Here is a 24,757-nt window from a genome sequence, read left to right as displayed (position 1 = left end):
ATAAACTTTTTTTAAAAATTAAGGTAGAGTGCCCGGGTGGCTCAGTCGGTTGGGCATCCAGCTTCAGCTTAGGTCATGGTCTCATGGGGTTCGTGAGTTTGAGCCCCACGTTGGGCTCTGAGCTGACAGCTCAGAGTCTGCTTCCGATTCTATATCTCCCTCTCTTTCCGCCCCCCCCCCCCCCGCTTTTGCTCTTTCTCTCTCTCAAAAATAAATATTAAAAAAATTTTTAATTTAAAGTAAAATTATGACTCTATAGAAATATAAAATGAACACATATCGAAAATTTTATTTGACTCTTTAATTCACGAGGGAACCAGTATAATGTCCCAGGCGGTACAAAGGAGAGGTCAAACATCCCACAAACAGGCAATCGGGAGTGCTGACGTGAATTTACAAATGCATGCTGAACTGGTCAATACTTACAGGTAACTACTGGGTGTTTTCCACCAGACAAAATTCACATGCATTTCTAGGGACAAGAGTCATTTACAATACCATCAGTTTTCCTGCAAAGGTAAAACAGCTCACATGACAAGGAGTTGGCTGGGGGAAAGGGGCGCTAAACACCCAGATCACTACTATTTCTGCCTATTTCAAAATCTTCCCAATTTTCCCAATTTTCCCCGACATCCCCTTGGTTCTTTTCGCAAATCTGTGAGGTTACCCCAGCGATTAGTATTCTACAGAGGAGGAAACTATGGTTAGGATTGCCAAACCACTTGTGACAAGCCCTAAGAACCTCCTGGAGAATGTTATCAAAATAGAGATTCCTAGGCTCCCCCCAGGCCTAGGGGGTCAGATCCCACTCGGAAATCTGAATGGTTAAGTGTTCCCCTGGATTCCGAGTTAATCTGTGCGACTTGAGAACGGCTGTGACATCCAAAGATACGCGGTGAGCCAGTGGCATACCCAAGGCCACGAGGCAAGTTCCCTGATCCTCGGTCGTGTTCAGGACTCGGGACTGCATTCGGGTTCTTGGCCTACAACTTGTGTGGCTATGTCCTTCACTCTGTAAGGCTTTATAACTCCTCCATAAAATAAGAAAAGGAGAGCCCTGGAGACAGAGTAAGAGAGAATAAGACTCCCTCGGTGTCTCGATTCCATTCTCTAAGCACATTACTGCTTGGCAAATGCATCAACTTAATTAAAACTAAATGTAATTCTAATGCACCAATTTGATTTAAAAATAATCTTCACGGTCACCAGGACATCAAAATGCAATTAAGGCTATTTGAGGAAAGTCTCTGATGCATATTATGTTCCCATGCCGCACTGTGTCAGGAAACCCAGACCCTCTTGAATGCCACTAATGTGCTTTGCGGCCTCCCTCTCACTCAGATGCCTCTTTCAATTAGGTTCCGGAGAGCGTGATCCGTGACAGTTCAGGAACATTTACCAAATCCCATCCAAATGGCCCTTGCGCCGAATGTCTTTTCTCTGAGCTGGTCTCGGCACCGGGGGGAAGCGCAGGCAGTCTCACGGACGCCACGATTAAGACCAAATCAAACTGCAGGATTCGGGAGTTTCTGGTCACCTGCTCCGTGGGCACAGCCTGTAAGCTCTGGAGCAGGATGATGGAAATCGAGAAGCGGGTCTGGCGAAAAATTAGGCCGTAGATCTGAAGTTAACGGAGCAGTCTGGATCCTTCTTATGTTGCCCTGACCTGGTTTTTCCAGGACATCTCTTTTGGCTGAGTGACTCCGATGGCTGTGAGATTGATTGGGTTTGTGCTCAGTTGTTTGTTTTTGTTCGGTTGGTTGGGTTTTTTTGGTTCATCGGTTGATTTTTTTTTCTCCCTGATGAATGGAAAAGGGTAAGAAAGGCTAAAGATATCTCAAAATACTTGCCGAGTAAAATGGGCACTTCTGGTGAATTTCCACAAGGCGTGGGTGGGTGGGAGAGGCAGCTTGATTTAGTGGCGTTAGTAGTGGATTCAGATCCCGCCTGTAGCTGGTGAAGTCTCTGTGAACCTTCTTACTTGTGTGCAGATTGAGCTGGTCACGCCTGCTTCATTCACTGAACCCGCTGTCCCTCACCAGACTAGTTGACTGTCCTCCCGCACTATTCCCACACCTCCATTGCCATCGGCCCCTGGGCACCGCGATACGAGCTCTAGCCCCCAGCCCTGGCCACATTTCTGGTCACTACGCGGGGCAGAGGGCAAGAGGGATGGAGAGATGTAAAGGGAGAGAAAAGCTTTTTCAAAGCTCTGAATCATACTGAAGCCACTTAAGAGGCCAGAGATGATTTCATGAACCAACGGTCCCTGCCAGGAACCTAAGGGAGCACTCATTTAAGAGGTAATAATCATTAGATCATCTAATTTCCAAGTGAAAAAGTTACACTTTTAGGAAGAAATTAGAATGTGTAAGCCCTTATCGTGTGTCGGTCAGCGCTAAAGACCAGCACATATGCCTTAGCGATGAATCCGCACTGCAGCTTTGCGAAGTAAATATAGTTCATTCTGTATTGGTGACGTATAGTGTGTAGTTATATAAATATAATTGAGGTAGCTGAGTCTCAATGAAACCTCTGTATTGGGGTTTTTGCTTAGGGTCATTTCCGCACTTGTCTGTCCCCCTCCCCTGCCCCAGCGTATTTCTTCTTGTCCGGTGACGACACTTTGTTGTAAATTACCACCTTATGTCTTTCTTTCCCCCTTAAGAGTACCAGCATCTTCCTAGAGTAAAATCTCTTAGCTCTTTTTTAAGTTTATTCATTTATTTTGAGAGAGGGGTAGAGAGAGCAAATGGGAGAGAGGCAGAGAGAGGGAGAGAGAATCCCAAGCAGGCTCTGCGCTGTCCCCACGGAGCCCAGTGCAGGGCTCAAACCCGCAAACCGTAAGATCATGACCGGAGTCAAAATCAAGAGTCAGACACTTAACCAACCGAGCCACCCAGGCTGCCCTAAAATTTCTTTACTATTAAAAAAGAAAAAAGAGTATCAGCATCTTGAAGGCAATAACTATGCCTTAACAACAATACCAGCTACCATCTGTTGTGGGCTTGGCTAAACGTGCTGTACAAGGATTACCTCACCTAATCCTCAAAGATATTGATGAGGTACGTACTAGTATTTTAAGAGATAAAATATTAAGATGAGGAAACCAGTGCTTAGCAAAATCTTTTCATTTTGTCCATTCAACACACGCCCCAAACCTACCGTGTCACAGGCATTCAAAAACTACTGGGATGTCCTATAATTTCCTTTGGCTCAGTTGGCAGAGCTAGAGGGGTAAAGGAAGACCAATGTCCTTTGCATTCCAAAATATGCGGTATATCCAAAACACCGTGAAAACAAAGAGGGCCCTAGTGGAGGGCCAGTCTGAGATCTCAGGTTGTCTGAGACCGTGGAGAAGGGGCTTCCCAAATGCGGTGTCCTCATCAGGAGGGTGTCTGTGTCTGCACCACTGGGAATCTGAGCTCCACACGGGAAATGGAGAGACGTGGCAGGGGGCGCCTCAGGACAACTCCCCCTCCACCCTCCAGAAGCCCACCCCTAGAAGACCAAGCCGTGTCCCTACCACCTTGCAGAAGATGTCCCTGAAGCTGACTGAGCTCAGCTGACCTCGTCCACACCCTGTGACACTGGGCCCTCTAAGTCCTGAAACCAGTTACCTGGTCGTGGAAGAGAAGGCTTCCTGTGTCCAAGTGCAAAACTGGGAAATGAGGGAGGCAGAGGGTGGCTGAAAATGAACAGACGGCACCCATGCAGTTCCCATGCACAGACGCAGACACACACACTCGCAGGTCAACGCTGTCCCCTCTCCGCTGAGTCAGAGTTCTACAGTTAGCTGCTATGACTCTGTTCCTACTCTTGTTGGTAGCCCACGGTTCCTTCATCGTGTCAAGACTTCCAGGGGCACCTGGGTGGCTCAGTCAGTTAAGCATCCGACCCTGAATTTCGGCTCAGGTCACCATCTCCACGTTCTTGCGATCAAGCCCCGTATCGGGCTCTGAGCTGACAGCGTGGAACCTGCTTGGGATTCTCTGTCTCCCCCCCTCTCTCTCTGCCCCTCCCCTGCTCATGCTCTCTCTCAAAAATAAACAGGTGAACTTAAAAAGAAAACAAAGGATTCTCTCTCTCTCCCTCTGCCTCTCCCCACCTCAAAAAAAAAAAAAAAAAAAGACACTTAAAAAGACTTTCCAAAAACCAACCCAAAGGCCTTCCTCTGGGTCCAAGCCCAATTTTACTGAGCAGACAAAAAGAAAAGACCAGTTGCGGTGCTCTGATCAGTCTGCACCAAAGAGGAAGCTGATGCCTTTGTTGCTTATGAATCGCATTGTATTTTGCACGTGTGTAATTCCCGATTACGGTGCAGCGCAATGCTGACCTGAATTCAGGAAGCTCTGATTGAATTAAACAAAGGGAGTTTTTTGTTTTGTTTTGTTTTGTTTTGTTTTAAATATTTGGGGGCCTGACAAGTTCATCCTCAAGAATTTGGAAATAAAGAGAGTTAAAGTAGAAAATCTCTGGGCCTGCTCGGCCACGGCAGCATGAAGCCGGCCGGAGGGTCGCGCACGGGCAGTGTCCATCCCGAGAGCAAGCGGGGCAGAGGGGGACTTGGGGCGCCAGGCCTCCATTCCTCCAGGAACCCTGGAAGCGCCCTCTCTATGTGCAGCGAGTGGGCAGAATGTTTGGACTGAGCTCCCTGGTGGCCAGACATCACGCACCGCCACCATGGTGGGGGAAGGAGGAGAGAAGTGAATCGAGAACAGGCTGAGCAGAGAAGTCACAATTAACAGCAGAGGGCTGGCCCCAGGGCCACCGGGCTTGCAGCTGGGATTCAGGGGGACAGCAGACCCAAGCTGGAGGGGCAGCTTAGGTAAGGCCAGCAGCCGGGGTCCCCCGGTTTCCTCCGCGCCCTGTGCCTAGTAAAACGGCTCTTTCAGAGTCGGCCTTCTGGAATATTCGTGGAATGGGTGGGTAAACAACAAGGACAACAAAAAAGGAATGAAGAGTTGAGTGTGCCCCTTCTCCCTCACCAGGCAGTTTTCTGATCCTGACGGTGCTTTTATAAGATGAGACAGAATCCACATCACTCTCAAGAATGTGTCTGGTATTGCTCATGAAATTACGGCTTGGATTCCAGCGAGTGCCTCATCCTAGTATGTGGGTTCGTTAACACGGGTCCTTCGCTCAGGGACTGCCCACCTCTGGGCATGGGAAAGAGCGTGTCCGTCTCCAGGCTGTAAAGCTGCATCAAAACTATCAACTGCAATGCCTCCCCCCCAGTCTCCAGCATTATCCCCTCCTTAACACTTTCTCCCAGACCATCAACAACTCGTGGTTCCCTAGGTTCTTAGGTTGAGTAAAATCTGCTGGAGCTGGAAAGATTGTTCTACATCAACTTCCATCCTTGCTGCTTAATTAAATCCCTCACCTGGGAAAAGAGTGATTTTCAACCACATCGCTTTCCGTGGCATCAGCGCGAATCTGTGACTCGTGAAATTCCAAAACGCCTCTGTGTCTGACGCTTCAGGTGCAACAAGGGCTGTAGGAATCCCCTCTACAGACATTAAAGACAGATATTAACCGAGAATTGAAAATGACAGCAGAGGAGATTGAATCGGAATGGCAAGACGAGCACACGGCCCTGCTTCCCCTCCTGCTCCAGTCCCTTGAAATGGCAGAATATATATATATATGTATATACACACATATATACGTATAAATATACATGTACATATATACATATACATATGCATATATATGCATATATATACATATTTATATGCATATATATTGCTTGAAATGTCAGAATATATATGTGTATATACACACATATATACGTATATATATACATATACATATATATACATATACATATGCATATATATGCATATATATACATATTTATATGCATATATATTGCTTGAAATGTCAGAATATATATATATGCATATAGACACATATATACGTATATATATACATGTACATATATACATATACATATGCATATATATGCATATATATACATATTTATATGCATATATATTGCTTGAAATGTCAGAATATATATATGCATATACACACATATATACGTATATATATACATGTACATATATACATATACATATGCATATATATGCATATATATACGTATTTATATGCATATATATTGCTTGAAATGTCAGAATATATATATGTATATACACACATATATACGTATATATATATATACATATACATATGTATACATATACATATGCATATATACGCATATATATACATATTTATATGCATATATATTGCTTGAAATGTCAGAATATATATATGTATATACACACATATATACGTATATATATACATGTACATATATACATATACATATGCATATATATGCATATATATACATATTCATATGCATATATATTGCTTGAAATGTCAGAATATACATATGTATATACACACATATATACGTATATATACATGTACATATATATACATATACATATGCATATAAATATGCATATATACATATATATGTATACATATATATACGTGTACATATATATACATATGCATATATATATTGCTTGAAATGTCAGAATATATATGTGTATATACACACATATATACGTATATATACACATGTGCATGTATATACATATACATGTGCATATATATATATTAAGAATATATCCATAATGGTACTAGAAAACAAGAAATAATACTACCAGAGACCCCCAGATTTGGAGACTTTCCTGGCAAAATGCAGCACATAGAAGTGAGAAGAGAGAAGATGCCTGGAGACCACAGTGCTCAGGAAAGAATGACTTTAGATGTAGGGACACTTCCAAGGAGACGCTGAACTCACAGCAGATTCACCGAAGAACACGAGGCTGTCTGTGTCCAGTGACTTGATCGCATTCATGACCCCAGTTCCTGTACTCGTACCCTTGGCCGTGACGCTTCACAGTTTCCATCACCACAGAAGGTGCATCTGTCTGCCATCCCTTGAATCTGGACTGGCCTTATGACGTACTTTCCCCAATAAAGTGAGGCAGGAGTAACCGTATGTCAGTTCCCAGCCTGGCCTGAGAGGCCCTTAATGTGTTTCTGCATGTTTCCATTTGCCGCTCTTGATATTCTGGCACTGTCACGAAAGTCCAGATTGGCCTCGTGGGGTGTGAGAAACCGGAAATAGGGTGACGTCTCCCCCGGTCAACCTAGCCAACAGCCTGCCGCCCCCCGGGCACGCGAGGGAGCCACTGAGGTTTTGTGGCAGTATGTTACACAGTGTTGTCACGGCAATATGTAACTGATATGGACCCCCAGCCGTGTGCACGACACCCCGTCACTGCTTATAACGACTAGCATTTGAAGCCAAAATCGAGGAGTACCTGTACTCAAAAGAAAGAGAACCCAGGCCTAGGGAGGGCTCCTGTGTGAGCACAGAAGTCTCACAGAAGGGAGAAAAGGAGCTGTGTTTAGATGAACTCTAGACTCCAGACTTCCTAGAGAGCAGGAGGAGGGAAGGAAAAGGCGGCTGTACTTAACGGGCGAATAAACTGACGTCTCCCTCAACAGGGTTAAGAGAGTCCTCCTATTGTAGCCATGGGGGTACTGGTAGGAGGCCCCAGACCGCTTGCCTCCTGTATTTTTGAGCGTCCAAAAGTGAGACACCCCAGTCGATGCACTCTGCTTGCTTAAACAGAGCCTGGAATTAGGTCTTGCACTTGGGAGAGAGACCCAGTGCAGACACAGAGGCAGTAGTAGTAGAGAAGCTCGCCCAGCGGTCCACACCCGTCTGCCTCTGTTGTCAGCCATTAACGTAAAGGAACAGCCAAGGGACACAGTGTTGGAGAAAATCTCGACATGAAAGAGAAGCCGTAAAATAAAGACGAGGCCAACCAATTCTAGAGGAAACAAAGAATTCAATAAAGGAAAGAAACATCGTTTTAAAAACATAGTAATATCCTCAGAAAGATCCATTATAATGTCACATCCATAACAAAGTGGCAAATATGAAAAGGAAATTTTTCTAAAAGAATAATAAAGAACCCTTATCTATATGTAAAAATAGAGCTAATATATTTTTTTTTTTATTCCGGCACAGAGAGGGCACCTGGGTGACACCCGACTTCGGCTCAGGTCAATCGTGCAGTGCAGTTTGTGGGTTCGAGCCCCGCATCGGGCCTTGTGCTGACAGCCTGGAGCCTGGAGCCCGTTTCAGATTCTGTGTCTCCCTCTCTCTCTGCCCCTCCTCCACTCATGCTCTATCTCTCTCTGTCTCTCAAAAAATAAATAAAACATTAAAAAAAATTTTAAATACAGCGCAGAAATAACACTTACTTTGAATATATGACAAAACTATTTTTATGGGTGGAAAGAACTGGTCAAATGTCATAATTATTTCACTTCTGTTTATTTTAGGATTATTTGTGTAAACACCAAACTACTGCTTCTGACTCTAAAGTAATCATCTTTTTTTTTCTTTTGGTCCCCCCTCTCCTTCCTCCCTCAACTCATTCTGTCTTCATTATAGGCCAGGAGACATGATTACTCTTCTAGAAGACACCAATGAAGATTGGTGGAAGGTAAGTATTTCTCTTTCTTTGAAAGAAAGAGAAATTTATTTATTTGGTAACTATCTGGTAACTATAATTACGACAGATGTTACAGTTGTGGATGCATGCCTCCTTTTTCCTTTCAGGGAAAAATTCAAGACAGGATTGGCTTCTTTCCGGCCAACTTTGTTCAGAGAGTACAACAAAATGAGAAGATTTTTAGATGTGTTAGGACCTTCCTTGGGTGTAAGGAACAGGGGCAGATGACACTGAAAGAGAATCAGGTGAGTACAGCATACACGCACGTAGCAGGTAGGACCAAAACAGAGTCACAGTCACTAACAAACATAAATCTCAATGAACGCAGTCATATTCAAAGTATTCACTTTGAGGAAAGATACAGACGCGCCAGTGATAATTGTGTAGTGTGTAGGGTCTAAGCCCGCAAAACCAGAATGTTAGCAAGTTCAGCTGGTGGGGTCTGTTCACAAAAGGAAATACACATAACATCGTAGCAGCAGAGTAAGGACTCTGGTCCTGGTGCTTTTCTCTGAGGACCACTCGTCTCTGAGGTGGACCCCTGCTCCAGTCCAGTTTGGGTTTTTTGCTGGTCTCCACTGATGCATGGTTCGCAGTCTCTTGGGAATACATTGCTGTTCCCCGCTGACGCGTTCCACAGGTCATTGCATTTGCCTCCAGTCACGAAGACCCTTCTCAGTAATGTCTACTTGTCCAGACTCCAAGCTCCTGCCTTTTCACTGGAATGCAAGACACCTTCACATGGCTGCATAAAACGGTCAGGACGTAGGTAACCAGGGACTAGCTCTCACCAGTGCCCGAATATCTCCCTACATCTAATCTAGAGGTGTCTGGTGCCGTCTTGCTCTTGTGCCATGTTGAACTTGGGGTTCACTGTGATACCGTTGATTTCCTGAGAAGTAAGGCACGAACGCCTTGTACCTGTATGTCTTCAGGCTCCTTGCTTCTTCCTCTCCCATCTCACTTCTGGAATGTTGACAGACACAAAGGGAGAAGACACACACGGCTCAGCTCTTTGTCCTAACTCTGCCTTTCTTGGCCTTCTTCCAGCCGAGAGAGGGGGCTTCCTACCGCCCCTTCTTCTGACTCCAACTTCCTTCATGTCATATCCTGTATCCTTGCTACAGAGCAAAATAATATGCTAAGACCTCCAAGTTTGCTCTTGGTGTATTTGGAGATGATCCGAAAAAATCAGACCAGAGAAATTTCTTCTATTTCCTAATAGAGTCTCACAATTGACTCTAATTTCCAATCTTGGAAATCAAAACCTTGCCTCTCTTTTGTCTCCATTGTTGGTATGGTAATTCTAATATCTCCTAAGGCAATTAAACCTCTGGTTGGAAATGATGAGGCCCACTCTACAAAGAAGTACAAAAAGAAAAACACGTTAATAGCTTTAATACTATCCCTGTTCAATAATTGCCCAAAACACATCTTGAATGTCATTTTTGGAATTGCCTGAAAAGATAGTTTCTAACTCCCATTAAAAAAAATCAGTCATTACTTCGTAATTATATCTGACTTATAATTTTTTAAAATTGGTTTTCCTAATTTGATCAGCAATTTTATATGCCACACATAGATCGAAATACTTGATCGTTTTCAAACTAACAAATACACCCTCAAGAAATAATGATTTACCTTTTCTTTATGGCTATTGAAAAGAAAAATATTTAGCTCCAGCCCCCCGTTCAGAGAGAAGGAAAGAATAAATTAATACAGTCCTAGACATTGTCACAATGATAATTATTATAAGTATCATGATTATTATTACTTATGATTTAATTATGTCATACATATGTATTTATAAAGTATATATACCTACAGCATTTTACTTGAGATCCCAAACAAAAGCTCATGGAAGATTTTGCCTTGCTCAAGGGGGCAAAAACCTGGTAAGTAGCCAGAATGGAACTTAAGCATAGATCTGCACATTCTAAGCCCATACTTTCCATGGCATCATCTGCCCTGGACCATGTAGACCAACCTCGGAACAGGACAGCACCATTTGCATAGTTTGGCTCCCAAGGATAGCAAATGTCATAAAGGCAGGTGTCCTAGGACCAGAGAGCCCCTTGAAAACAAATTCTTGCTCATACGAGTGCCCTGCTGGGTCATTCCAGGCAATGGAATCATCCTTGTCAAACCGAGACCCCATCTCTAATGCCACACCCCCCCCCCCAAAGCAAACGCCTACTTTCCCGCTGGGCTCCATGCCAATGCCTCAAAGTTCTCCAAATTCACCAAATTATATCCTCCCTGGTCCAAAAGCTTGGAAAGTCTTTTGAATGAAATAAATTTGAGAAGGATATTCATTCATTATTGGCAAAGTGTTACTAAATAATTTTGCTAGCATGCTTGATTTTCTTCCTCAGAATATTCTTGCGCTTCCCCACTTGAAAGTAAATGTTGTTTTTGTTTTATTAACATACAAGTCAGTGAAATCAGAAGGCAAATTAAAACTTGCTCAAGTTGATCCATTTCCAGAGGCAGAACATCAGCTCAACGACTCCTACCAACTCCTTGGCCTTCGTCCCCCAAATTGTGTTTTCGGGGAATGGGCTCACACCTGCATTCTGGACTCTTTGTGGTTGAACTGACCATCTTCCAGGATGGGCAGGGGTGAGACAAACAATCCAACCTCTTCAGTTAGACATGCTGAAGACACAACACGGGCTGAAACAGGAACAAACTGGATCTGCTCATAATCCTTTAAAAAATTTTTTAAGTTTATTTATTTATTTATTTATTTATTTAGAGAGTGCGTATGTGTGTGTGTGTGTGTGCAGGGGAGGGGCAGAGAGAGAGAATGTCACGCAGGCTCTATGATGTCAGCGCAGTGCCCGACTTGGGGCTCAAGCTCACGAACCGTGAGATCATGACCTGAGCTGAAACCCAGTCAGACGCTTAACCAACTGAGCCACCCAGGTGCCCCTGCCTATAGCCCTCTTAAAAAGTTCCATAACCCCTAATATTTGCCCAGCCTGGTGTTTCTGGGAGTGTGGTCTTTGCACCACCTGAATTCTAATCACCTGGGAGGTGGTTGAAAATACAGACTCCTGGACTCCATTCCAGACCTGGTGAAGCAGAACTTCTCAGGGTAAAGGCAGGGAATCCCTTTACAAAGGCCCCAGGATCAAAGCTGAAGTGAGAGCATGACCTTCATTTCCATGACCTCACCTTGATGTCCTGCAGTGGTCCTGTGACAACCAAAGGACACCGTGGCTGTGACAATGCCAAGTGGAAGGCATGTGGACGTAATGGATTCCAGTTCCAGATGGGTCAGCAAAAGACACCGAGGGCTCGTTAGCCCTGCACGATTTTCCGTTTTCGATCTTTGTCATCAGCATGGCAACCAATTTCGGAAAAATGTCAGCCACTTGAAAGAAAATTTACATTTTAAAAATCTGTTATTGAGAAGGATTTTTTGAAATTTTGGCTCCACTTTTGTGGCCTCCCATTATTTTAGGTGTCAAATTTCAAATAGAAGGAATTCGATTCTAAAAATAATGCAGTGCATCTCTGATTGCATCGCATTTCTGCCTCTGGGGTTAATTTGTCTCATAATTCTATTATTTTTTCGCAGAGCTCTTGTTTCCAAATAGAATCAAGTTATCCTTATGTTGCGAACACGCCAAAGTGTGTTTTCTGCATTTTTGAAATTTAAAAAATACCCTCATGAAATCAACTTTAAATACCATAACAGTATTGCATTAAATTCATCCAAAGTTCTGCCATCCCCGTAAAACTACTTTTATTGATTCTTTGCATTTTCGTCAAAGCTTTCAAGACAGGTAAATTATTTTTAGATTATAAAACTGAAACGCATTTATTGTGGAGAAAATTTGAAAACTACCCCCAAGAAAGTATAAGTGCTTTGTTTGGTACCTTCCATGGCACAGGTGAATCCTAACTGAATTGATCGTTGCCGGCGATGGTTTTAGTGGTTGGCCAGTCCCCCAGTTCCTGTCAATGGGAGAAGTCAGAAGGTCAGCTAAGGGCATCCGCTGGGCTCAGTAGTGCTTGTGTTCCTGCACGTTCTTGGCCCCTCCAGCCTCTCTGACTTTTTCCCACAGATTCCCCACCTCCAAAGTGCCACACTCCCTTGATACTGAAATATGTTCATCTCCTACTTTTTCCCCCTCGTTTTCACCTTGCTATCTTTGCTTAAAGGCCTCTTCTTTAGGGAGGTCTTTCTTACCCCCTCGGCCAGATCAGATTGCCATAGATACTCACATCAGCACCCCTTTCCCCATGAGTGAGGAATTAATTCATTCAGCAATGTGCTCATGACATGTGTAATTACTCAGTGAAATATCTGTCCCCTAGTTCTGCCCAATAAGCTCCAGGAGAGCAGGGATCTGCCCTTTTTTCACCAGTTTCCAAGTTTCTGGAGTGGTATCTATTACATAGTAGGCACTCAATAAAAACTTGAATGAATGAATGAATGAATGAATACAGGAAGTGGGGTATCTTTCACGTGGCCTGACCAAGAAAACACTTGCTGGAATAATCAACAGCCCTACTTGGTCTCTGGGACTGACGAATTTCCTGCGATGTAGGACTTTCAGTGAAAAGATTGAGAAAGTCCCTGGCAAACCAGGACAAGTTGGGCACCCTCTTCATGGCCCTCCGAACCAAAGGAGTTGCTGTGGTTCTCCCTCACCTCCTGCCCTTCTCTACCCATAATCTTCTGGGCTCATCTTTCCATTCTACCTCGAAATGCAATGCTTCCAGCCCGGTTACTGCTTCCTAAAATGGTAGGTTCTCAAGCGTGGCGAGTTATGTTATTTGTACCACCAGAATTTTAAATTCTAGACCCTTCATTTCCGGGAAGAGTACAAACCACTGAAGCCTATTTTCAACCATTTCTGTTCATCTTTTTTCAACTTCCTTTAGCTTCCTCCTCTGTTTACCCATTGTCTGCTCCCAAGACTGTCCAAGGAGGGCATGGTGGGTACAGAACTCCTCTTCCTTTGGAACGTCTCCCCAGATCAAATCACTGTAGGGGTGCCAATTAGGAGGTGCAAAACAAGTCCATACATGCAACAAAGCGTGAACATTGGTGCTTCTAGGCCTCCCTACTTTTTGAGACCCCCTCAGACCACTCTTCCATTGCCTCTACCAAACCATGTTTCACTTCCATGCTGAAATCTCGGGAGAGAGAAGGAAGATTAAAGGTAGTGTGTACAGACACACAGTGGGATTTTGCTGGAGAGACTGAAATTGACTGCTAATGTAAATAACGGAAAACTCAGAAACCGACCCAGAAAGCTAACAGAGACCCAAACTGCAGTCATTTTTGGTATGTTCTCAGGCATGGGGTAATGGTGTAAGGCTCTTAGCTCTGGCCAGAATTTCAGTTTTCTGATTCCTTTTCCAGGGTTCTCCCTATTAGACATCACCATGATATAACATCTGTGTGTGTGTATGCCAGTAAATTGTTTTCAGGTTTGATTTCTTTATTTAACTATTTCAAACTATAAACTCAATTTTTAAAATAAGCATCTAGAACAAATCTGCACGAGGAAGCAGATGTTGGTGCAGATTGCTTAGACTAATAGTAAAGGTTGTTGAATTTGGGACATATGTCAAGAAGGAAGAAAACTCCGTCTTTGATGGGTTTTAATGGTAAATCCTGCCCTCAGGGCATTTTTAATGGGTTCTTTTAAGACATATACTCCCTGCCCATCCCTAGGGTCTCCTGCCTGCAATGTTTCTGTCATGGGCAATGACAGGCCTTAGTTTTTGGTAATCAGGTGGTTCACCCTCCTTTCAGGGGTCACCTTACCCCATCAGGCTCTAGTAGGATCTAACATGGCCCCTGGGCTATTCCTTTCTCACAGATCACCTCTGGCCTTCGTGAAACAGTCAACACATCTTCTGTTAAATTAACTCCTGTCTGAGCCTCTTTCCAGTCAAGCTTATCACACAGCAAGTTTCTGAAACATGAACCAGATACCAGCCTGTTGTGTGTCCCAAGCCCCAGGAGTCACATATGAGCTCTTTAAGTGGCCTGTTAATGCCTGTCCTTCCATGTGAAGGGGTCTCTATTGGGGCCCTGCCCACGTCCCCTTCTCTAGGTGGGTGCACCTATCTCCCGGTGGCTGTGTCGGCTAGTATCTCACAGCTGCCCTTTGTCCAGCTAATCCCCCTTCGTGGAACAAGAGCTGCCTGGCCTGATAGGTTGCATCTCTCACAGCCCACGTCGGCCAGTGGCCAACGACTGACACACAGGGCCCAGAAGACCGGACCCCCTGCCTCAAGGTGGGTCCGCTCTGTGGTGCGCTTCATGCTCCAGAGCTCCCTGTGGGATCGGGCTCAGGCTCGCCTCCAGCTGAGACCTCACCTTTGCTCAGCTCCTTCCACTGACCACCATGCTTCCCTCGCTTCCCACCTCCCGAGAGCACACGCTCAACAAGTCCCTTCACGAGGACTCCTATCTCAGGCTCTGTTTCTGGGGAATCCAGCCTAAGACATAACCTACCACCCACGGAAGCAGGTCGACTGGGTGAACTCACAGCACACCAAAGGCTCTTTTTCAAAGCCTCTTCTGTACCTCTGACCACACCCACCCTTCATGCCGTTTGGTGGCCTGGCAGCGGTAAGTGACAAGAATACCCAAATGGATTTTAAGCACCTTCTTGTTAAGTCCAGCACAGGTGGACTAGGGGAGACATTAGCGTCTCTTTTCTTTGCTTGGGGCCAAGAATGGAATAGCTTCTTTGGATTTTCTGATACAACATATATAAATTTCCAAGCACATGACCAGAGCCTGCTGAATGGTAGCTATTTGTTTGGATCTTTAAAACGCTTTGAGGACTCATTGCATGGCACCCGCTAGGCTCTATAGGAAGCATTATTTCATTCTGTCCTCGTAGTGACTCTTCAGGGGGACACAGTATGATTAATTCCATTTTATTGATCTTCGTTCATAAAGCTGAATCTCAGAAAACATATGACGCCTGGGCATAGTTCCAAAGCCAGGATCTGCCTAATATTTATTCAACCTTTTTCTTACAGAGCCAGTCCCACTCCCTGAAACTCCTCTCCCTTTTCCAGTTTGGTGCTCCTGGCCTCAGTCTGCAGCGATTCAAGCCATAGTAGCTTCTAGCTTCTTCCTTGCTGACCCTTTGGTGTTTTCTTCCTTGGCATTCAGATCTGCGTGACCTCTGAAGAAGAGCAGGATGGCTTTATCAGAGTCCTCAGTGGAAAGAAGAGGGGCCTCGTCCCCCTGGATGTCCTAGAAAACATCTGATTGCTGGCCCCCCTGCTTTTGCAGTGGATGGGCTTCGCCGCGATGCCTCATCTCACACTGTGTCCACACAGAGGAGCTGTCGCACTGACCCTACACCCGGGAAACAGTGAGACAAGACTCACGGATCTGAGACTGGAGTCCCAGCCACAGGACAGAGGGCCCATCTCACAGCATTGCCGGGCTGCCCAAGGTGGGGGCGAGGCTGAGCTGAGCACTTTGCAGGTGGCGGTGGTGGTGGCGGTGGGGCAGTAGTCACAACTGTCCCTGAGGATTCACCTCAGTCCCCATCCATGTGATGTAAGTTAGCCCGCTGGAGTGTGCTCCGGCTTGTGGTATGGGCCCTATGCAAGGCTCAGATCCCTATAGCCAAGTGTGATTCTGATTCCAGACCTGTGTCCCCAGTCCCGGCCCATCCATGTCACCACGTTTGCAGTCTCTGCATCAGGAAGTCCTGCTTCCCAGCCCCCAGCATCCTAGGGCTCCTCTCAGCCCCTCTCACTTTGCATTTGTACTGTCTCTTCTGTCCTCTGAGTCAGTCGTGGGGTGCCCTTGAGGTGTGAGGGCTGAGCTGGTGGCACCAACCACCGAGAGAGACCTGATCTGCCCAAAGGTGGCCGACAGGCAGTCCCTGCTGCTGCTTTAGTTACCAACAGAGGTGACAGAGCAGGACACGAGGCCCGACAAATACAGAGAGCGAAGCGCGGGGTGAGGTGGGGCAAAGAGCCCTACTTATTGAAGAATATACAGCCCTTCCGGTTATGAAAGCATTTCCCTGAGGCGATGGGCCTGAGGAAGAGAATGGGGCAAAAAATCTCAGCGATCAGCCCTGTTTCATTCCACGTCCCCTGTACTAGGGGCAGCGTTTTCCCTCAGGCCATCCTATAGGACCCCCTTTTGGAGGCTGAGCCCAGCTTGTAGAGAACCAGGAACCTGGAGGAGAACCAACCGCATCTTAGGAGAAAAGTAGCCAACTCTGAATCCGTTCCTCTTTAGGGCAGTATATTATACCCTAGCCGATGTAAAGTGGAAAAGAACCTTTAGTGCTTCATCCCTCAGAAAGTAGAGGAACTTGGGGCCTATTTAACATCAAGTGGGGAGTCCCTCTTACTCTGTACTTGTACTAATGTTTACAAGCATTCAATATACTGTGATGCCTTCCTCCGCAAGCCTCCTCCTAGCATTCGAACTTGCATCCGATTACTTAGTCATTAATACGGTTAAACTTCAATTCACAGTGACCTTGGAACCAACGTCAGCTCGATTCATTTTGTTACAGAGCAATAAAAGCATTAGAACAACTGGTTTTTAAAAGACTTAAGTGGGTGCATCTTGTGCATGTAAGCATTGTTCCCCAAACCCTAGTATCATTAGTCTCCATTTATTTCTTTTGTTACTACTCAGCATGATGTTGGGAGCTGAGAGAGGATGGCTGCTGGTTTCACAGTAGTTTGGATGCCTTACTGTCGCTTTAAAGCCAGCATCCAGAATTCCCTCCCTCTCCGGTACAACCTGCAAAACGGAGTGTGCCGAGACAAGATGGGTTCTCTGAGAGCCAGGGTGGATAATAGGACTGCCATTCCCTAAAATGGAATGGCAGAGTCCAAACACTTTCTGCCTCTAATTCTGTATTCCATTTAATAAAGACAACACAGTGCTGGAAGGAGCATAGAAAACATGTGTCCTGATCTCTTCTTTCTGGTAGAATATCCACTGAAGCTTTTTGGTATAGCGGTGTCACAAGGCAAACTTAACTTGCATTGAAAAATCAGTTTGCCTTTGGAAGCTGAATAGAAGGAGGCTGTTGTAGCCTGCCCCCAAGGCGTTCCCCCAGGGATCTCTGCCTCCGGATATCCTTGCCTTTGTGTAGCCCGCTCCCACACTGAATCAGGGCTGGTCTTCTGTGACCAGTAGAATACAGCAGAAGTGATGTGGCATGACGTCTGAGTCTAGGCCAAGACATCCTTGCAGCTTCTGCCTTGCTCTTTGGGAACACTCACCCTTGGAACCCCAAGCCAGCATGTAAATTCAACTCTGAGGCCACCACGTGGGAGAGGCCCAGCGGCGAGACCACACGTTTCTACGGCTGAGATCCCAGACATCACAGAACAGCAAACATCCCTGCTGGGCCTGCCCAAGGGATAGCTTTATGAACAAAATAAATACGCTTTGGTGGTTTTTAAGTCACTAAGTCTTGGAGTGCTTTGTTATACAGAAATAGATAACTGGAACAGGGACTTTGTAATTTGAGCCAGTGTTAGAAATGAGGCCCAAAAGTTTTTACAAACATCAAGTATTGGTGGGCAGCTAACCCTCCAAATGCAGGATTTCTAGTGTTCCTTCAAGGTCTGGAGTCATGCAGATATCAGAGAAAAAGATAGATGTTGCTGATGGCACAGATTGTCGCAGATGTTCGCACACGTGCACGCGCGCGCGCGCGCGCACACACACACACACACACACACCCCAACACACAGATTTTAGGAACCACGGCATTATTCTTCTGCTTGTCTATGGAAATGGCAGGAACAAGGATAGCTATGACCTACCAGAGTCTTGAAGGTTTCCCAGACTCAAGAAATGGCGGGGAGAAGAGCCACGGTTTTGGTATGGGGACGAGGTGAAGACTTCAGGAGACTGACTCTGGAGAGGGGGCAGGGGCAGAGAAGAAATGCTGATATGAAGGAAAACAAGGGGGGGGGATCCGGGGGGATCGTCTTCACAGTGTGAGAGAACAGCTCTGTAGCCCCTCAGCTCCTCCCCCTGCCCAGCTGAGGGTTGGCACATATCTAACTGGCACTGTGCCCTACGCTCCACCACCAATGCTGAAGGACTGGGGTTCTGTCGTGGTGAATTTGAAGTGGAGAACCGGTCGAATCTTCCTCAGGACTCTGGGAGGAAAAGAATAGAACATTTTTAACCCCATCACTAGCACAACTGAGACACCTTTAGTGTGGGCCATGGGCTGCAAGGAGAGCCCCATGTAGATGTCCAAGTGACTACGAGTAGGGTTGATTTCATAGACCACCTTCCTCCTCAGCAATAAACACACACACACACACACACACACACACACACACACACACACAAAACTCCCATCGAGAATAAGAGACCAGCATCTGGGTTACATATTTAAAGCAACTAGTGAGACAGAACTAATTATCAGAGTTAGTGTTCTTTGTTTTTCTTTTTAATATATGAAATTTATTGTCAAATTGGTTTCCATACAACACCCAGTGCTCATCCCAACAGGTGCCCTCCTCAATACCCATCTCCCACCCCCCATCAACCCTCAGTTTGTTCTCAGTTTTTAACAGTCTCTTATGCTTTGGCTCTCTCCCCCTCTAACCTCTTTTTGTTGTTGTTCTTTGTTTTTAAAGGGAGGAAAACAAAATCAGTGGAAAGATCACAGTACATATAAATAGCCTGATGTCAAGTATTGCTAAAAGGTAAACACACACACACACACACACACACACACACACACAAAACAAAAAACAAACAAAAATAAAAAACACAGATCTCCAAAAGCCAGTTCAAGGTCCCTGGCTGTCCCAAGGAAAAGACAGTCGGGAAGGAAACTTACTAGTTGGCCCCAGCCTAGAGCCAGGCCCAGGCGGCTGTGAAAAAGAATTTTGGGCTCGGGGCGCCTGGGTGGCTCAGTCGGTGAAGCATCCGACCTCAGTTCAGGTCACGATCTCGCGGTCTGTGAGTTCAAGGCCCGCGTCGGGCTCTGGGCTGATGGCTCAGAACCTGGAGCCTGCTTCCGATTCTGTGTCTCCCTCTCTCTCTGCCCCTCCCCTGTTCACGCTGTCTCTCTCTGTCTCAAAAATGAAAGAAAGAAAAAAAGAAAGAAAGAATTTTGTGCTCAAATAGTGTAGATTTAAATAAAATAAACCAGGCTTCTTTTCTCAGGACTTCTCAGAGCCTTTAATTGCCTAATTTTGACAGTAAATCTATAAAAGGGGATTTAGATCTACTGAACACCTATTAGGATCAACTAGACTATTCCAAGGCACATAGTTTGGAAAATGCTATGGTAGTGAATTCTCATGTAATATTGGGTCCACCTAATACCCCCTCTCTTCCTACATCTCACGAAAATACCTATGAAGTACTGAAAAGGGCAAAAATGCATAATCATAGTAAAAATGGAAGCTCTGGAGTCAGTTTGTAGGGAGTAGGAGAAAGTGGGATCTGTGTCCCCAAGGGGTGAAAAACTCAAAAGAAGAGTAGCTTCCTCATGGCCAATAGCTTTAGCAAAGACTGACTGACCATCCGGGTGTAGGCTGGTATAAATCTGGGAATAAAAGAAAGTTCAGCACTGCCCAAAATAGTCTCCCCAGGAAACTGAGTGAGCAGGTGTGTTCCACAGATTTAGCACAAAACAAAAATCCTTACAAACAACTTGGAAAAAAAAAAAAAAATTGGTTTAAAGATATCCTGTAACGGTCTCTTAGATTTTGCCCAGTTGCTATTCTGTTGTGTGTTTTGTAGAACACCTGGTGTTTTTGACCCTTAGAACATGTTGTTGTTGTTTTTCTTAGCTTCCAGTAAGGAGTTTTAAATAGTCCTCAATCTTCCCCTGGGCAATAGAAATTTAACTGTACCTCGAAATATTAACAAGATAATAGCAACATATTTTAGAGTTCTTTTTTAAAAATAAAAAAGTAGCAGACTTTTTTTTATCATCACACCAGCAAGTTTAAATAACTATTGAACTTCTTCCATGTCTTCATGGAACTCAGGATGTGCTGAAATCCTGAAAATACACCTGGAAAAGTAGAGTACCTATTTCCAAGAAAAATGGTGGGTCATCTTTAGATTTTCTCCACTGACCTCATTAACTCAGGTTCTCAGGTTACACCTGACTCTGACTGTTTTTGTACATGACAATATCTTTCTTTTCTATCTTCTCCTTTTAAACCAGTTGCTTGAAAATCATTTGCTTAGTGTATTTACTTTCATTCTTACTAAGGTAAAAAGAAATCATCCAAGGTTATGACTTTTCCTCTGAGTTCAGCTTTGACCATATGGAAGTGTTCCCATTTTCATTCATTTCTAATACTCTGTAATTACAGTTTTGATTTTCTCTTAGCTTGTGTGTGTGTGTGTGTGTGTGTGTGTGTGTAGCTTGTGTGTGTCATTAAAACCATTGTGTGTTGTGGTCAAAAAATATCCATAGGGTTTCTGCTTTGGCGAATTAATTGGCATTTTATTTTGGGCTCTAATATATGAGTAATCTTTAGAAATGTCCAGTGGATGCTGGTAAAAAAAGAAAAGCCATGTCTGCAGGATGTAAAGTTGAATGTGTATCTATGAGGTAGGCACCCATGTGTCTCTCTCAAAGACAAAGGAAGTCAAGAATCAGCAACAGTGGACTGAAATAAGAGACAGCCCGCAAGGGTCTCCAGTTGCTTGCTTGGTGCCGGGCCTTGGAGGGAGGACGTGCTCTTTGCCACAACTTCCCCCTTCTACATTTAGGAGGAATCACTAAAAGCATTTCGTAAGTAAAGGTTCTCTTTAATTCCCTGGAGGAAACTGTAAAGGAATCACTTGAAAGCGAAGAGATTCCAAAAATATTCCCTGAAAACTTTAGTACTGGGACAGGGAGTTTTGAGGGAGAAAAATTACAGTGAAACGCAATCGCTGTTGGGTAGGGACCTCCGCACGGCTCCAATGCGTCCCACCCACGAGACTGGTAAGGGTGGAAATCATATCATAGGCTGATGAAACGTATTTGTAAAATCCAAACGTGGTAGATCACAAGCTGCTGGTTTCAAACATGGAGGTTTCTTTGGTCATTACATGGTTGGCATTTTTGCAGTCAAATCAACAAATGCTCGCTGGAGTCCACTGGGAACGACTGTCATCAAACAAGTAACACTGAAAAGGGATTAGTGCTACAATAGAGAAAGAACCGTGAACCACAAGAATATGCCGGGGGCGCCTGGGGGGCTCAGTCGGTTAAGCGTCCGACTTCCGCTCAGGTCACGGTCTCGCGGTCCGTGAGTTCGAGGCCTGCATCGAGCCCTGTGCCGACAGCTCGGAGCCCGGAGCCTGCTTCGGATTCTGTGTCTCCCTCTCTCTCTCTCTCTCTCTAATAAATATTAAAACAAAATCTTTGGGGCGCCTGGGTGGCTCAGTCGGTTAAGCGTCCGACTTCAGCTCAGGTCACGATCTCACGGACCGGGAGTTCGAGCCCCGCGTCAGGCTCTGGGCTGATGGCTCAGAGCCTGGAGCCTGCTTCTAGTTCTGTGTCTCCCTCTCTCTCTGCCCCTCCCCCGTTCATGCTCTGTCTGTCTCTGTCTCAAAAATAAATAAACATTAAAAAAAAAAATTTTTTTTTAAAAACAAAATCTTTAAAGAATATGCTGGAAATAGGCTAATTTCATTAGGAACACGGTCTACAAAAACTGAAACCTGTCAGGCCAAAAATGTGATTTTGGACTGAGAGTGGTAGTAATGCAACTTTTCAGCTCTCTCTTTTAGAATATACCAACACCTGAAGCAGGGCAGTCTCACTAGAATTTAGGGAGAGGAGGGGAGGAGATTTTGTGGAGACGAGCTGTGTTAACCCTAAAAAATAAAACTTCCGGTTATTTTGCCATCACAAGTGGGCGTATTCCGGAAGAGCAGAGAATTGCAACCCCACGCAAGCAAGCTACGGCAACACCATAGGAACTCTGTGGAACCCAGGGGAGGACCCCTCTTTCTGTAGAGGAAAGGAGGAGGGGAGGCTGTTAGAAACAAGAAGTCCATTGGAGGACCCTGGGAGTTTGAAGTATAGTGGCTTTTCATTGGCCGGCTGTCGTCGTGCCTGTCTCCCATTGGTTGAGCTGTTACCGGGGCAGAAGGAAGCCTTCCTCCCTTCCTTCTGCTGGGAGATCGGTAGCGTCCAGCTGCAAGATGCGGCTCTGCCGTTGACGCCACGCGGGGATGACCGCCTTCCCTGATGACCTCCTGACACTGCGCTAGGCAAGATTTCCTTTTATTAATTTTCTCAGGTGAAGCTAGATTTTGTAAAGGCGAGATCATTCTTCCTATCTTGTTAGTATGTCTCCACCAGGGTGCTCCCTCGATGTCTAGGGCCCCAGCAAAAGCGATTCAGAGAATAATAGAGTTTAAAACGTCATCAAAATGGAAACACAGTAGAGACGTCTTCACAACAGGGGGGACCTGGGAGTTTTTTAATCACAGACCACGTGTGATTTGGGCCAGATTCCTCACCCTATTCATGATGAGCCCCCCCAAGAGTCTTCCTGCTATAGAGAGATCACGAAACTTCTCATCCCAGGACTGCAGAAGTTTCTTTTTCCTCTTTCCATCACAAGGCGTGGGGGGGGGGGGGGGGGGGAGTTAAAATCTTAAGTATTCAGAAACTGGTTTTACAGAATCTGTAACTCTTACAGGCATGTGATATTAAAACCATAAAATTCAACGCAATGAGGCAGTGCAAGACAAATCTTCTTGAGCCAGTGCTGGAAATAATGAAACCTGTGGGCTTTGGGGACCAAGAAATGTTACTTGTACCCAAGAGGATCAGCCATCAGAGGAGTATCATTTATTCTGTGCAAAGGGCCTTGGGACAGTGAGGGTGCCAGGACTTGGCCAGGGCGGGGGGAAGGCCCAGGAAGAGAGCTGGGCTCAGAAGAGATTCCGGTTCGTGCATTCTGTAGGGTACAAGGTGGGAACAGCACCAGGCACTAAAGAATCAACTAGCAAAGAAGCAAGACCTTGCGGACGGTATTTCTCCGAACTCTGTGGCAGAGATCTGTGTTGGCAGAAGGACGAAATTCTTTACAAGCCCCAGGGGTGTGAGACCCTCAGGAAGGAGCCGAACTAACAGCAGGTGGATACCAACCTGACGTTTAGAGAGGGTAGATCCTGGTATCTGCAGGGATTTACTTTTGCTCTGGGAGCCTGCAAGCTGGACCCCCCCAGAGCTTCCTTGAACCTCAGAAGAGACAGCCCTGGGCCCCACTCCGGTGAGACCCATTTAGGACTTTTGACCTCCACAACTGCAACAGATGATAACTTTGTATGGTTTAAGCACTACGTTTGTGGTCATTTCAGCACCAGAAGGAAACATACAGCCTCACACTGCCATTCGGGAAGGGGGAGAGATGATTGCGGAAGTCTAACCCAACGTCCTTGTTGCCTGAATGTCTTTAAGAGCATTGCCAAGGAGGACCAGAGCCTGCCAACACAGATTAGGAGCAGAGAGCTCCCCAAAACTCGGAAAAAGCTAACCAAAAAGACTAGGAAAATGCAATAGCAAGGTATTAATATGTAACCAGCGTGGGAAGCTGTCGGTTCCTTTCCTGGGTAGTAATAGACCAAACTAGCCCCTGAGGATGAGAAAAGTAAGAAAGGTGCCTTTGATTGGCCAGTAAGACTGCAATCCAAGGGTGCATAGGGTGCACACATACACACACGTTCAGGTTGTGCACTGTGCTGTGCTACAGATTTAAGCGGCTGTACGTTCTTTGATTCAGTTCATTGGTTTCACAGCTATGCCTTACTCGTGTTTTACACATGAAGCAAAGTGTCACTGCCCTCGAGGGTGTCTCCCCTGGACCTCTCTTTTCTTTCTCGCTTTAATCACGTCGTCCTCCACTGTCCCCATCACCACCACCACCACCCAAGACTCATCAGTCCCTACAGAAAAAAATCCAGCCTCCTTAAGTCTCGTATCTGGAAAATTTCATAGCCTCGGGAGATGAAAGTAAAGGATTTTTCCCCCTCCCCATTTCGGTTTCTCCCGGAGGGGAATTTTAGTCTCGGTGACCTCAGGCTTTGAGCGATAAGGAGGTAATGGGATCAGTCAAAGGTGAGTGCAATCACAAGCGGACGGTTAGATGATGGGCACTCCACCCCCGGCTGTCATTTGTTTTTCCAATGCACTTTATATTTCAAGACGGATGCCTGAATGCAGTGATAAGTA

General features: G+C 45.3%; 1 protein-coding gene and 1 long non-coding RNA gene across 5 annotated transcripts in view; one reads left to right on the top strand and one right to left on the bottom strand.

Annotated features, from left to right (window-relative positions):
• Nucleotides 1-17,126, top strand: part of STAC (SH3 and cysteine rich domain) — a 139,134-nt gene extending 122,008 nt beyond the window's left edge. For 2 of the 3 annotated variants that reach the window (XM_060638202.3, XM_060638201.3), the window contains exons 9-11: nucleotides 8,495-8,546; nucleotides 8,663-8,800; nucleotides 15,715-17,126. In XM_060638202.3, the coding sequence (XP_060494185.1) occupies nucleotides 8,495-8,546; nucleotides 8,663-8,800; nucleotides 15,715-15,813 (289 nt within the window). In that variant the 3' untranslated portion in view covers nucleotides 15,814-17,126. Of the gene's footprint in view, nucleotides 1-8,494; nucleotides 8,547-8,662; nucleotides 11,263-15,714 lie in introns of those variants that run through there. The other variant, XM_060638200.3, reaches the window with a different exon arrangement.
• Nucleotides 9,824-24,757, bottom strand: part of LOC132682884 (uncharacterized) — a 44,199-nt gene continuing 29,265 nt past the window's right edge. The window contains exons 2-4 of one of the 2 annotated variants that reach the window (XR_009611929.3): nucleotides 12,444-12,521; nucleotides 11,736-11,934; nucleotides 9,824-9,913 (exon numbers count right to left, since the gene is read on the bottom strand). This is a non-coding gene — a long non-coding RNA (uncharacterized LOC132682884). Of the gene's footprint in view, nucleotides 9,914-11,329; nucleotides 11,935-12,443; nucleotides 12,522-24,757 lie in introns of those variants that run through there. The other variant, XR_009611928.3, reaches the window with a different exon arrangement.

Source organism: Panthera onca, chromosome C2 (assembly GCF_046562875.1).
Source record: "Panthera onca isolate mPanOnc1 chromosome C2, mPanOnc1 haplotype 2, whole genome shotgun sequence".
Classification (NCBI taxonomy): domain Eukaryota; kingdom Metazoa; phylum Chordata; class Mammalia; order Carnivora; family Felidae; genus Panthera; species Panthera onca.
This window is presented reverse-complemented; position numbering and strand designations above follow the sequence as displayed.